General features: G+C 40.9%; 1 protein-coding gene across 1 annotated transcript in view; it reads left to right on the top strand.

Moving 5' to 3' along the window:
- The first annotated feature begins 2,186 nt into the window (after positions 1-2,186).
- LOC147107593 (sodium/potassium-transporting ATPase subunit alpha) overlaps positions 2,187-14,474 on the top strand; it is a 68,001-nt gene continuing 55,713 nt past the window's right edge. Inside the window, exon 1 of the mRNA XM_086006754.1 lies at positions 2,187-2,338. Within this exon, the coding sequence (XP_085862880.1) occupies positions 2,327-2,338 (12 nt within the window). The 5' untranslated portion in view covers positions 2,187-2,326. The remainder of the gene's footprint in view (positions 2,339-14,474) is intronic.

Raw genomic sequence — 14,474 nt, 5'->3', positions numbered from 1 at the left:
GTTGGAAAGTGTGCATTTGCAGATGGTGGGTGAGCTCCTGAGCACAGGATTGGGCTTTGCCATAATGCTGGCAACAGTCAAATAGCCTGCTGTCACTGTGTCTAGGAGCACATAAAAAGAATGGTTATGTAAGTGAGGTACAGAAGACAAGGATCTGTAGCCCAGCACAAGACCGTGGGTTCTGCGAGAAAATATGTAGGGGAGGGGAAGAAGTGATATACTGTCTGATTAAGCTATCAAATGAAAAATATCCCTGACAGCTCCACACAATGTATGTAAACTTGTTACAGGAGAGCCAATAGTAGTGATAGACCAAAGCAATGTTAAAAATTATTGCAAGAAAGAATGTGTATTTATATACTGTGGCGCCTTTCACAACTTTAGGATGTCCCAAGGCACTTTACAGTCAATAGTGTACTTTTTGAAGCTTAGTCATAGTCACTGTTGTAATGTAGGGAGGCACGGCAGCCAATTTGCAATTGCAAGTCCCTACAAACAGCAATGAAATAAGTGACCAATTAATCTGCTTTTTAGTGGTGTTAGTTGAGGGATAAATGTTAGCCAGGACACCGGAGAACTCCCCTGTTCTTCTCCAATTAGTGCCATGGAATATTTTACGTCCTCCTGAGGGGACAGACAGGACCTTAGTTTAACGTCAAAAGACAATACCTCAGACAGTGCAGCTTTCCCTCAGCACTGCACTGAACTGTGGAGTCGGGCTTTAACCTCCAACCTTCTGACTCTGAGGCAGGAGTACTACCACTGAGCCAAGACTGGCATTCTCTCTAAATCATTGCAAATGGGTTATTTTTTATTTATTTAAATACTGGTCCACCTGCATCACTGATTTTCTACAGCTTGCTCCCACTGGCTCTGTATGAATCCAGGTCATCGACCCAAAACGTTAACTCCGTTTCTTTCCCCACAGATGCTGCCTGACCTGCTGAGTGTTTCCAGCATTTTCTGTTTTTATTTCAGCTTTCCAATATCCGCAGTACTTTGCTTCTATTTATTGTGTACCTGCCAAAGTGGAATGATTGTTTAAATGTAACTCCCTGTGTAATTAAGTGTTCACCTTTGAGGACTCTGATCTATAACACAATTGCTATTAGATGATTTGCATAGGCTGTGTACAGAAAGGGCTGTTTCCAGCAGAGGGCGAACAAAGACAATCGTTCCTTTAAAAAGTTTAATTAGTCTCACTGACGATGTTTGTCAGGCTCGCTCCGATTTCCAACGCCTGTTCGAGACGGCGATTACCACTAGCACGGAAGTTTGGCCTCTAAACATTTGTTAGAAATTGCAAAGGAAATGGATTGAAGAATTTTGTCTTCTGATTTTTAAAACGCAAATATACACAATACTTTTAAGATTGTTTTCTAATCTCGTGAAAAGGAATATACATAGAATATTGCTCAATACTAAAGCAGAATGAGTTACAAGACACTATTATAAATTCGCGGCCAGTTTTCTGTTCATGATTGAAGTCCTCGAGTTTTAGTTTACTGTAAACTCCCTTGAAGACACTTGGGCCTCCGTTATCTCTCGCACCTAGACACAAATATAAGTGTTTTGCTATCGTACAAGTGTTGTAGTTTGAAGAAAAATACGTTATGCGCTATTTTAAACCTTTTTTTCCGCGTTCGACCCCGAATGAATTGGTCTCTGCACCGCCAAGAAAAAAACATTGCAGTTCCCCACCCTCGCACCAAGATTCAAAGACTCTGGAATAAGTAAAGTTGAGAGGGTTTTTTTTCTCTTGATGCACACGCAAGTTATATTTTTCCTAAAGAAAGTTTTGGTGTCTCAATGAATAATGTATGTGGTGTTTGTTTCCCAATGCTTTAATCTCTATCCATTTTAGATATGAAAAGTTCTCGGATTGGTGAGCTGAGTGTCAGTGTTGATCGGGCACGCCTTCCCCTGTCAATCACCCGCCGCTCGCGGCTCATTAGGCGGGGCTCGGGATGGCGGCGTCTGGCGCCGCGTTCGCCTGTCAATCAACCGCGGCCCATCAGGCGGGGCTCCCGGCCGAAGCCGCGCTCTGATTGGACAATCTGGCGGCGCGTCGTCGTTTGCCGACGGCTCTTCTGATTGGCAGGAGGGCGGGGCATTTCTATTGGTTGGTGTCAGCCCAGGGGGCGGGGCCGGGCAGGGAAAGTTTATTTAAGGGCTGGCACCCGCACTTTTGCCACATTTCATCCGGTTCCGGTAGCGAAGGGAGTTTTTGGGGCCACGTGTGGGGGAAAACGACTTTCACGTCATTTCATCTTATTTAATCGTTTTTAAACTTTTATTTATAATCTGATCACAACCAAAAGGAAAAATGGGGAAAGGGGTAAGTAAAGGCGACATTTACACGTACAGGTGGTACAGCGAGGTGCTGTGACTCAAGGTGGGGTTGGGGTGAGTGGAGGGCGGGGAGGCCCTAAATAGTCTCCGGTGACGGACGTGGGACAGAGTGTAATTGAGGCAATCCGTCAGGATTCTTCATTGGAAACTTTGATCTTTGATCTCGAGGTTTCACTGCCCTGAAACTTAAGGGTGACTACTGTAAAAAAAAACTCTGCGAGGTACATCTACCCGGGTATTGTAACCAAGGTGAAGGAATATAGTCCTGAAGAATTGCGAGTTGCTAATACTGATTGCCAGTGTAATCTAAACTAAGAGGAGACTTGACAGTTGCTGGTTTGAGTCCTCGGGGCGATTCTATTAAATGTGCCTCAGATTTTGAGGGCAGGCAACAGGTTGTGTTTGGCGCAGCAGCGACCTCCGAAGCTTGAATCATCGCCACATCGTCCCAACCAGTCGGCAAGTTTAATTATGGCATGTCACTAAATGTGTTACAAGGAATCTGAGGGAATGGTCATTTATTTCCAGATTGCCATCCCAGATAGAGAAGGACAATCGTTTATTTGTGTGCCATGTTTATGATTTGGTGGTGAATGCGCTGTAAAGGGTGTTGGTGTATTACTGGCGAGAGGTAATATTGTGTAGGAGTGAATGTTCCAATCACTTATGTTAACATTGAGATGGAGCCACATGGGGCAGACTGCTGCTAGTAGGTCTCCTGTGTAACTGTTTTTAACGAAAGGGACATTGCCTGGTAAGTGTTTGAGATTTGGCCAATTTTATAAATTAGGCAGTGTTCTGATTAGTTACATGGCACTGATTTTAGGGGGTGTAGTTAATACAGAGGAGGACTGTAATAAAATACAAGAATATGTTAATAAACTTGCAGAATGGGTGTGTAATTGGCAAATTCAATATAGATAATTGTGAGTTAATACATTTTGGTAGGAAGAATAAGGAGGTCACTACTCCTTTGGAAAATAAGTGTCAAAATGAAGTAGAGGAACAAAGGGATCTGTGGGTACAGGTACACAGATCACAAAGTAGAGATGCAGGTTAGGAAAGCCATTAAAAAAAAAGCAAACCATGCACTGGGGTTCATTTCTAGAGGGGAAAGAAATTAAATGCAGAGATGTTATGTTAAACTTGTACATAACCATGGTTAGACCACACTTGGAGTACCCTGAACAGTTCTGGTCTCCATATTAAGGATACCGAGGCACTGGAAAAAGTGCAAAAAAGATTTACTAAAATGATACCTGAGCTGAGAGGTTATACCTATTGGGAAAGATCGAACAGGCTGGGGCTCTTTCTCTAGAAAAGAGAATACTGAGAAGTGACCTGTTGGAGGTCTTCAAGATTATGAAAGGGTTTGATAGGGTAGACGTAGAGATGTTTCTATTTGTGGACGAGACCAGAACTCGGGGCCATAAATACAAGTTAGGCACTAATAAATCCAATCGGGAATTCAAGAGAAACTTATTTACCCAGAGAGTGATTAGAATGTGGAAGCCGTTACCACCGGAAGTAGTTAAGGGGAATAAGCACAAGAATGAATAGAATGATCTATTGATGGGGTTAGATGAAGCGGGGTGGGAGGAGGCTCGTGTGGAGCAGAAATGTTAGGCCAAATAACCTGTTTCTCTGCTGTTGATACTTGTAACTTTGTGATTGTTTTGATTGCTATAAAATCATAAGTTTAATTCCAACAAACCAATGTCATTGTTCCTGCTCTGTATCTTAAGCCAGAATACAGTTTTAAAGCATGCGTGGCTGAAAAATGGAGGTAATATCCCATTTAGCTATTACTGCATCTTTATTTTGTGCCTTTTGGTTTTACATCAATTTTGCCACATCAGTGCCACAGTTCAGCTACAGTAATAGCATAATTTCTATGGGAGCAAAGGACATATACTTTATTTTAGAAAAAATCAAATTAATTATTACTATACTGTTCCTGTATTGCCATTCTGTTAGCAATTGAGATAATATGTCGACTCTTGATTCTAAAAATAAAGTGAATTTTATTGTGGCCAGAGGCTGGTATGTAGTGCTCATTATTGTGTTTGAGAACAAATCATGGATCTCTACAACCCCCACCACTCCAAAATATTCAGTGGACTGTATAATGGTGGCATTGATGAGGGGGTCCACGTAGGAGGAGTGTGGGCAGAGGGATTGCAGAGAGATTGTGTGTGTGTTTAAAATGTGGTGTTGATGAGGTAATAGCTGTGTATAAGACTGAATGGAATTTCAAAGGATTGCTCAAAGTTATGGCTCTAAATTGGAGCTGTCTGTCATCTTGCCATTTCTGAGGTTCTGGTGTGGTAATGTGATGTTCAATCACTGAGTCATGTTTCTGTGCCTGAGCCTAGGAAATATAAAAAGAAGCTGCCTTCCCCCTCCCTTTCTTTCAGGAGACCAGCTCTAAATTTTAACACTTTATTTTTTCCTGCAATATTCTGTAAACTTTCTTATAATTCTGCCAGTCTTTGAATCACATGAGCAAGTATGTAATGTAAAGTAAGAAATGCAACTGACAGCTGAGAAGAAAGTATAGAATCTTAAAATGAATAGTATTAGATTGCAAAATAACAATTGGGATGGTGCAAAATATCATTTACTTCTGCTGTACCTTGATAAGCCAATAACATAAAAATAACTTGAGTTTTTTGTTTTGCAGTCTCAACCTGACTCCGGAACATAGAAACAGGAGTAGGCCATTCAGCCCCTCGAACCTGTTTGATCATTGTTGATCTGTACCTCAACTTCATTCATCTAGTTTTGCTCCATATCCCTTGATACTCTTACCCAAGAAAAATCTATCGATCTCTGTTCTGAAAATTTCAATTGACCCAGCAACCACAGCATTTTGGGGATGAAAGTTTCAAATTTACACTACCATTTCCATGAAAAAGTGCTTCCTGAATTCACTTCTCCATGGTCTAACTCTAATTTTAAGATTATACCTTCTCATTCTGGATTCTCACACTAGTTTCTCTCTGTAGAAACATAGAAAAATAGGAGCAGGAGTAGGCTATTCAGCCCTTCGAGCCTGCTCCGCCATTCAATATGATCACGGCTGATCCTCTATCTCAATACCATATTCCCATTCTCTCCCCATACCCCTTGATGCCTTTTGTATCTATCCTGTTCAATCCCTTTATCATTTTAAACACCTCAATTCGATCACGTCGCGACTGTCTAAAGTCAAGGCAATAGAAGCTAGGTGTATGGAACCTGTCATCATTATTTAACCCTTTAAACCCTGGTGGTATTCTGATTAATCTCTGCTGTACCGCTCCAAGGCCAATGTATCTCTCCTGAGGTTTGATGTCTAAACTGAACACAGTACTCCAGATGGGGTCTGACCAAGTACAACTGAAGCATCTCACCCACATCTTTGGTTAACAATCCGCTTTGAATCAAGGCCAACATTCCATTAGCCTTTTTGATTACGTTTTGTACCTATACATTAGCTTTTAGTGATTTGTATATGTGGACACCTAAATCCCTTTGCACCTCCACAGCTCCCAGTCATCCCATTAAGAAAAATGCCATTTTTTGTCTTTCTAAGATCCAAACTGGATGACTTCACACTTTCCCCATATTATACTCTTATCTGCTATAGTTTTCCCACTCACTTAGTGTGTCTATATCTCTGTAACTTCCTGTTGTCATCTACACAACTTATTGTGCCTCTTAACTTAGTGTCGTCTGTAAACTTGGTATACAACTATGTATTCCTTCATCCAAGTCATTAATATACATAGTGAAAAGCTGAGGCCCCAGTACAGATCCCTGGGGAACACCACTCTTGTCACATTCTACCAATTGGAGAACAGTCCCTTTATCCCTACTCTCTGTCTCCTACCTCCCAAACAATTATTGGCCAATTTTTCTTAATCTGCTCACGACTTGTTATTTATACTGCAATATTCATAAAAATAATGCATTGATTTATCAACATGCATGATCTTTTAATGAATAAATATGATATGGCAGAGTACATTATTGCTGCAATGTACTGTGCCACAATGTATTAAGGTATATGTTCATGGCTGTGATGTCAAGAAAGTTGCTGATAAGACACTTTCGTACTTTCTGACATTTCTTCCCAATCTTCATGGGACAACTCAGCTTGGACTATTGTCCTATGCTTCCGAGTGGTAATTTTGAGAACTGCATTGGAAGACGGTCAACATTCCTGGCTGGTCACTCAGAGAATGGCGCCCTGAGGTCAAGAACATTATATTTGGGGGAGGGGTTGAAAATTAGTATTCTTTACTTCTGGAAATGCTGAGGATTGCACTTTCAATCAAATTGTAATTTGTGCATGTGTTTGGCAAGGTAATGTTCAAAAGTAAACTAAGGCTTGATTCATATAAGGAAAGTGGGCAGCAAATTGGGATTTGTTTTCTGACTAATTTAGGGATTAGGCCAGAGGCCATATTTGGCCATAAAATCCTGTTGCTGGACAGATCTGGAGTGACACTGATTGTTGGTACTGTTTTATTTTAAAACCTGAATGAACTTGTCTTTGGTTTATTCTTTGACCGTAGCCTGGCATCATGGATTCTGAGGTGTCGAGAAGCAGAGTTGTTCATACAAGACTGCCCATTTCTCACTTGTACTTAGTTGATCCAAGGGAGGATTTAGACCTTGAAAAAATATAATGTTTCTGTGATCTGTAAGGGAGTAGCTGCAAGTCATGGTTACTGAAGTATTTTCTTGGTATAATAAACCTCTGCACAATATAGGGAGGGAGAGTCATTGGATCATTCAAGCAACCTTTTGTGTTAGTTAACTTGCTAAAACTCTCTGCTTTCAGGATTGTTGCATGAATTGAGATACTTGTACCCCTCCGTCAAAGTGTTAAAGTTAAAAACATCTGGTTGCTGAAGAATGCTACTTTAATCTGATGTCCTTCTGTACTTGACAAACTGAGGACAAAAATAGTACAGGGTAAGATCAGTGTTAAATTATATGGCTGGTAGTGAAGACAGCGTAGAGAAGAGCTCATGCTCAACATAATTGTCTGTTCCCAACTGCTTTTCTGTTGACGCTATTCTAGGTAACTGCTGCTGTTTGTGGTACTTAAGTAGAACACTCAGATGCTAGCTGTATTGCTGTGAATTTGCTGATGCAACAGGTGAGAGTAGTTCTCCATATCTTGGGAAGATGAATTCATACACTACCACCAATACCCATAATATTCTTTCCCAAACTTGCTCCACCCATCATCTTAAGGCAGTGGTTCTCAAACTGGGGTCCGTAGAGACTTTCCAGGGGATCCGCGAAATAATGTGAAAGTGTTTACCGACCAGGCAATTTTTAATTGGGCTGGTCCGGAGGATTGGCAGCTTGGATCTCCTGCAGCAGGTCAACTGACTCCTGCAACTAACCTTAAGCAAAAATTTCACCCATTCCCGCTCTTGTACTAATCCCAGCCTTAGCACTTAGAGTTCTGATCGCACTTTAAACAAGGTGGCTCTGCACAAATATATATTAGGCACTTGGGAATGGTTTGCTGATCGCAGATGCTGGACAAAATCAAACTACGTGCTGGGGTTGCTTTTAATGTGTAATGTCAAACTACTTCATGTCATTGGTAATCTGATCTGAAAATTTGTACTCGGTGAGAAAATCCCTAACTCCCATGAAGTGCAAGATGAGAAATAACGATCTCTGAAACCTCACAAATTCATTGAAATGTACAATATAACAATGATCATACATCCCTTCCAAAGGCAGTGAAACAAAGGGCACCAGTTAGTCGCCATCTCCTTTCAGCGTTGATACAAGTGTTTATTGTGAAATCAAAGCGAGTAAGCACACTCTAGAACCATTATGAAATAAAATACATTTTTGGAAGTTTGTTAATTTTACAGGTTCTTAAAAATAGTCATTGAAACATCACACCAAGGATGGATAGACAGACTCTGCAGTGAGAAGCAGGCACACCCATCTCACTGATATCTAAGTAAATACCTGTTTTCTTAAAAGCATTATTAAAACACTCGTTACATGCAGCACCCTCATATGAGTATTAATTTAGATGGGGGGGGGGGTCTGTGATGACTAATCGATTTGAAAAGGGTCCTTCAACCAAATAAGTTGAGAACCACGGTCTTAAGGCATTGGATTTTGCTGGGGTATGCATGCAGGTTGCCCTTTGATCCCGCACTCAACTGGCCATTTGTCCTAGCTGAATTTTGATAATGCTGTTTAGGCCATGGGCCACCACAGCTACACCTGATCCTGACCTGGTGTCCACATTTGCAGGCCCCCCCCCCCCCCCCCCCCCAGTACAGAGATGCTGAAGGCAGTTATACTGCTCCCACAGCCAGCTAACTTAGCACAGAATGAGGTTTAAAGCCAGCACCTTCTGATCTGCAAGGCTCATTTCTGTGTTCTCTTTAACATTAGTAATTGAGGGAAACCACAGATCTTATAACTTTGAGTTAATCAGACTTCACAAATTTGTCCGTAAATGGGAAATTAATTCATCACTTGACTGCCTAGATTTTGTCAGGAGATTAGATCATTTGATTTTTAGAAACTCCCTATTGGTGGTTTTCATCTTTGTCCTTCCTCTGTGTCAGAACAATATAATTCAGTGTTGTTGGAGTCTGGTGCTGCTTGTCTGCTTTGAATTTACAGGGTTTATTGCCATCTGCATAACTTTTCAAATACGTGCAGGCTCAAAGCGGAAATGGATACTGAGTTTGGTTGTTGTACATTTGGAATAAAATGTGTTCTGCTGGGCTACAACTCTGTATCTACAGTATATGTATGTATAGTTTATTAACCAGAGGTGGATAAAGTCAGCTGGTGAGCCTTGTGACCATTCACTAATTTGAAAGTATACGTGTCTGTAACTTCTCTAGTACTTAAAATGGAGAAAAGTGAGATATAAAGGTGAAAAATGGTTACATTCTAATTTTGACAAAAAATGTCAAAGACCTGAGTTAGGCAACAGAAAAGTGAGTGGAATTTGGAAGCCGCTTACTAACCACAAAATAAATGATAAATAACCTGTGTGTGGAAGGTGTGTATCAGTCTTAGCAGGAGACAGCTATCATTCTGTCACAAGGGGAAAATGTACATGTTTAATATCGTCTTGGTCAAACTTGTTGTGTACATTGCTAAGCAGGCACTATATAAGAACATAAATAGGAGCAGGAGTAGGCCATTTGGCCCTTTGAGCCTGCTTCAACATTCAATAAGATCATGGCTGATCATCTATCTCATCTCCTGCACTATCCCCATATCCTTTGATTCCCTTAATATTCAAAAATCTATTTGCTTCTGGCCCAGCTTAGCCAGCACAGCACACAGCTGACATTTTGCCAAACATTCCTCATGGAGACCAGTTTTATTTTGTTACTGTAAAGCAGGTCAACTCAAACTTTTGCCGATTTTTGTTATTTAAGGAGTATAGTAAAGAAATTCTAGTATAAGTAATGTATGTTCTTGGCAAACCACAGACTTCAGTGTTTTCACTTCATTACTGTTGCACACTTGATTACTGATGTACTTAAGAACAGTTCAGAGTTTGCCTCAAATCTTTTTAACCAGGTAAATTATAATAATTCCCTTTGTCTGCGTTCTCAGTTGTTTTAAGTCAAGATCAAAAAATAAACTGGAATTCACTTTGTCTTAAGACTATTAAGCACATTCATGATTGAACCAGAAAACCACTCAAATGACCGTTAAAAGGCATTTTAGTTGAATTTCACTCGAGGCACTTTACCTCAGCCGTTAGTGGGTGGGGTGTGGAGTGAACAGGAACAAGTCTGTACAGTGCAAACTGTTCAAAGACAGGAAGAGGGTGGTGATTAACACTAGTGCTGCTGTGAACCTTACCAAGAAAAGCTGGTATATGGACAGTGTGATATAACTAATACAGTAAAGGGACATCTGTAAACTTAGTCACAAGACTGTAAATAGGGGGTAGAGTGAGGTTACAGCACAACTTTTCAAAATATGTCAATGATTAGAGTTTAAGTAGAGTGGAGTTAATTTTATTCTGTTAAAAACTTGGGTATTGTGGATGTTGTGTTGCCTCTTTACTGATTGTACATTGAAGTTATTGATCCTAATTATGCACTCCTGTTGAAGCTGGGTTTTTTGTAGCTATTGTCCAATTCGCTCTTATAAATATCAATATTCGGTACAAAGACATTTGCTTTTTCTAAAACAGACAAAAGACAAATTGCACAAGAAATGGTAACGGTTGAATATTTGCACAAGACTTATTTGCTTGCATAGTTAAGTACGTATGCCTCGTGTCCTGTGTATTTAAAAAAAAAAAAAAAGTAATATCTTTTAACAAGTTGCATTTATGTAGTACCTTAAATTAGTGAAACGTCCAAAGGTGCTTCACGGGAGCATGTCAGAAAAAATTGACACCGAGCCAAAGGAGGAGACGTTGGGACAGGTGATCAAATGGTTAATCAGAGGTAGATTTTAAGGAGGAGAGAGAGGCAAAAAAGTTTGTGGAGGGAATTCCAGAGCTTGGGGCCTAGCCGGCTGAAGTTACGGCCACTTGTCGTGAGGCGAAGGAAGTGGGGGATACACAATAAGCCACAGTTGGAGGAAAGCAGAGTTCTGAGGGTTGTAGGGCTGGAGCAGGCCACAGATATAGGAAGGAGCAAGGCCATGGAGGGATTTGAATAAAAGGATGAGAATTTTAAAATTGAGGCGTTGGTGGTCAGCAAGCACAGGGGTGATGGGTGAAGGGGATTTGGTGCGGATTAGGATACGGGCAGCAGAGTTTTGGATGAGCTCCAGTTTATGGAGGGTGGAAGATGGGAGGCCGGCCAGGAGAGCGTTGGAATAGTCGAGTCTGGAGTTAACCAAAGTATGGATGAAGGTTTCAGTAGCAGATGGTCTGAGGCAGTGGCGGAGACGGGCGATATCATGGAGGTGCAAGTAGGCAGGCTTTGGACAGGGTATGGGGTCGGAATCTCCACTCCGGGTCAAATCGGACACACAGGTTGCGAACAGTGTAGGCATCTGCTGATGAAAGGCAAGGAGATCCACTTGTAGCCTGTCCATTTCCTAGTTTGATTATTGTGTATGCTCAAGTTTTAGATTGAGGAGATTGTGTAAGTTGGTCTGAGAGTGAAGTACTTGGCTTCTGCCACTGGCTCAATTGCTAAAATCACAACAACATAACTATAATCTGTGGTATTCAATTCTGAACACCACACTTTAGGAAGGATGTCAAGGCCTTAGAGAGGATGCAAAAGTGATTTACTAGAATGGTACCAGTGATGAGGGACTTCAGTTATGTGGAGAAGCTGGGGTTGGATCTTGATTTAAACAACTGAGCACACAGACAAAGGGAATTATAATTTACCTGGTCAAAAAATTTGAGGCAAACTTTGAACTGTTCTTGGTGTAACGGCAATTAAGTCAAAACACTGAAGTCTGTCGTTTGCCAAGAACAACATAGGTTACTTATACTAGAATCTCTCTATTTTACCACCTTAGAGCAGAGAAGGTAAGAGGAGTTTTGATAGAGGTGTTCAAAATCACGAAGGCTTTTGATAGAGTAAATGAGAAACTGTATCCAGTGAGAAGAGTCAATACCTAAGGCCACCGATTTTAAGGTGATTGGCAAAGAACCAGAGGCGATATGAGGAAACATTTGTTTACACAGTGAGTTGTTGCGATCTGGAACACACTGCCTGAAAGGGCGGTGGAAGCAGATTCAATCGTAACATTCAAAAGGGAATTGGATAAACACTTGAAGCGGGGGGGGGAAATGACAGGGCTATGGGGAAAGCAGGGGAGTGGGACTAATTGGATAGCTCGACCAGTACCGGCATGATGGGCCGAATGGCCTCCTGTGCTGGATCAGTCTATGATTCTATAATAACAGTAAAGGATCATCCTCAAGTTTGCACAAAGTCACGATTGTAACTAGGGGGTGGAGTGGAATTGAAGCATATGTACCAGGAAGATCCCAGGTTTGATTGTGTGTGCCGAGTTAGTTCATCCCAGCTATGGTGGTGATGAGGGTGCTGTAATTGGTCTCCTAGGTTAAGGGAACAATATCATCCAGGGTTGACACTCCTCATTACTGCCCAGTGCCTCCTGCTGTAAAGTACACATGAGTGTAGATATCAGATGAGGCCAGGATCAGCCTACGTTGTTGGCTGCCCCCCCCCCCCCCCCCTACTATAATGCAGTAATCTGACTGGCTTCTGACGTGGTGATATGAGCTACCAGAGGATAGCTTGTACCCATGGTACCATACCCCAACATAAGTGTGTTTTCTGGACATGGGGCAGAGAATTTAAGGGGGTAAGAAGCTTATTAATGCAAGTTGCACAAACAAGATATGGTAGTATTGGGAAGATTATGAAGATCTAAAATCAACATTGTGTCTGGAATGAATGAGATCTTGTATTTATCTATCACTTTTCACATCCTCAGATGTCCTGTAGTCGCACTAGTTATGGAGGCACTCCCCAACATTGCAATATGTATACAAAAGTGTTTCAGGTAAAGTTGCAGTGTAGCCGGTACCCTTAGCTCTTTTTTTTTTTTAGAACAGCTTTTGCTGAACGTTATTATGGGGGAATTGCTGGAGTGTAACTCTTGCTGTATACACTGCAAACATAAGTGAGAGAGTGATGCAGCTCAAAGGTTTTAGCTAAATATAGCTAACTGAATACCCATAGACAAATCATCATCTTGAATCGAGTAACTTGGCAAGATTGATAGTCTTACAATTTTGCATGCTCACATGATTCCACAGGTGTAGAAAAGACAGTAAGACGGTTTATTTTTAAATTGGCATGTTCATTGGACATACTGTTCTGGCAATGGTTAGCAGCTGTAATCAGCAGAACCACAACAATGTACTATATGGTTGCCAATTGCAGCTTTTAATGTGCATCATTTATAACGTGTAATGTGTGCCTGTATTGTGATTTGGTGCTCACAGTGCATGCCCACCTTATTTAAGCTAGTGGCTCAATTCTGTTTGAAATGCACTGACCCCAGTCAAACTGGAATCAATTGTGTATGCCTTGGGTCTACCACAGTATAGAAGATTTGGACATCTGTGCAGTTGACTATACCTTTCCCACCGTTCAATAATAAAAACTTTATTCTATTGGACTGTTTACGCGAATGGAGTAGAATGGTATGTTCTGGGCTGATTAGAGAGATTACTCAATGTGTAATGGCTGCCTTTAACTTGACCCAAATTTCAGTTCTCAGAATCTAATCCTCAAAGGGGTCCTTTTCAGTACTCTTTGATTTTACAGAGCTATAGGTCTGGGTGGAGTGGGGTAAATCACTGAACTCCTTCACCGAATGTGAGGGAGGGAGATCATTACATTTCTTCACCCAATGTGGGGGCTAGGTCACTGAATTCCTTCATCCAATTTTTAAGTCAAAATTTGCTTGACTGTTTTCTGATCAGTTTATTTTTCTCCTGATGACTTTAATGGCTACTCTGGAAATGCAGAGATTGCATTTTTCAAAACATTTAGCTACTATCTACAATAATTCGCTGAGAATAATCCCCATGTTTAGACTGAGGTGTTGAAAATAACATCATTCACGAATAAAATGATAATTATAACTCATGCAGTCTAGCCAGAGATTAAAATTTCTCCGTGACTTGCACTGACATTAAGGGCAGGTTATGTCTCAATCAGATGGAGTGAGTTTCTTCTCTGAATACCAATTCCAGCAGAAAAGTTGCTTGAACAGTCCTTGCCATTCTGAGGTGCCTAGAATTTAAAAAATAAAAATAAATCGGTAAGCATTTCCTCCATTTTAAATCAAAAATTCAGTCATTGAGTGACTTGTAACCATTAGGAAACTTGACAATTTTAAAATTTGGTACAGTGCATTAGATTTTCTTGTAGGTTGAAGAGTCACGCTCTGGTTTCACCTCATTGTGTAGGTCATAATTTTGTAGTACTTTTTGTGAGCTATTCAAGTTTTGATAGATCATGTTGGCAGTATGGTGTGAGATTGACCGACTTTTGTACGGTAAGGGTATCGAGATATGGAGTAACGGCGAGGAAATGGAGTTTAGGTACAGATTGATCTAAATGAATGGTGAAAAAGGTTCGAGGGGCTGAATGGCC

This window comes from Somniosus microcephalus, chromosome 14, assembly GCF_052327205.1.
Source record: "Somniosus microcephalus isolate GS21.2 chromosome 14, FLI_Smic_1.0, whole genome shotgun sequence".
In the NCBI taxonomy this organism is placed as follows: Eukaryota; Metazoa; Chordata; class Chondrichthyes; order Squaliformes; family Somniosidae; genus Somniosus; species Somniosus microcephalus.
This window is presented reverse-complemented; position numbering and strand designations above follow the sequence as displayed.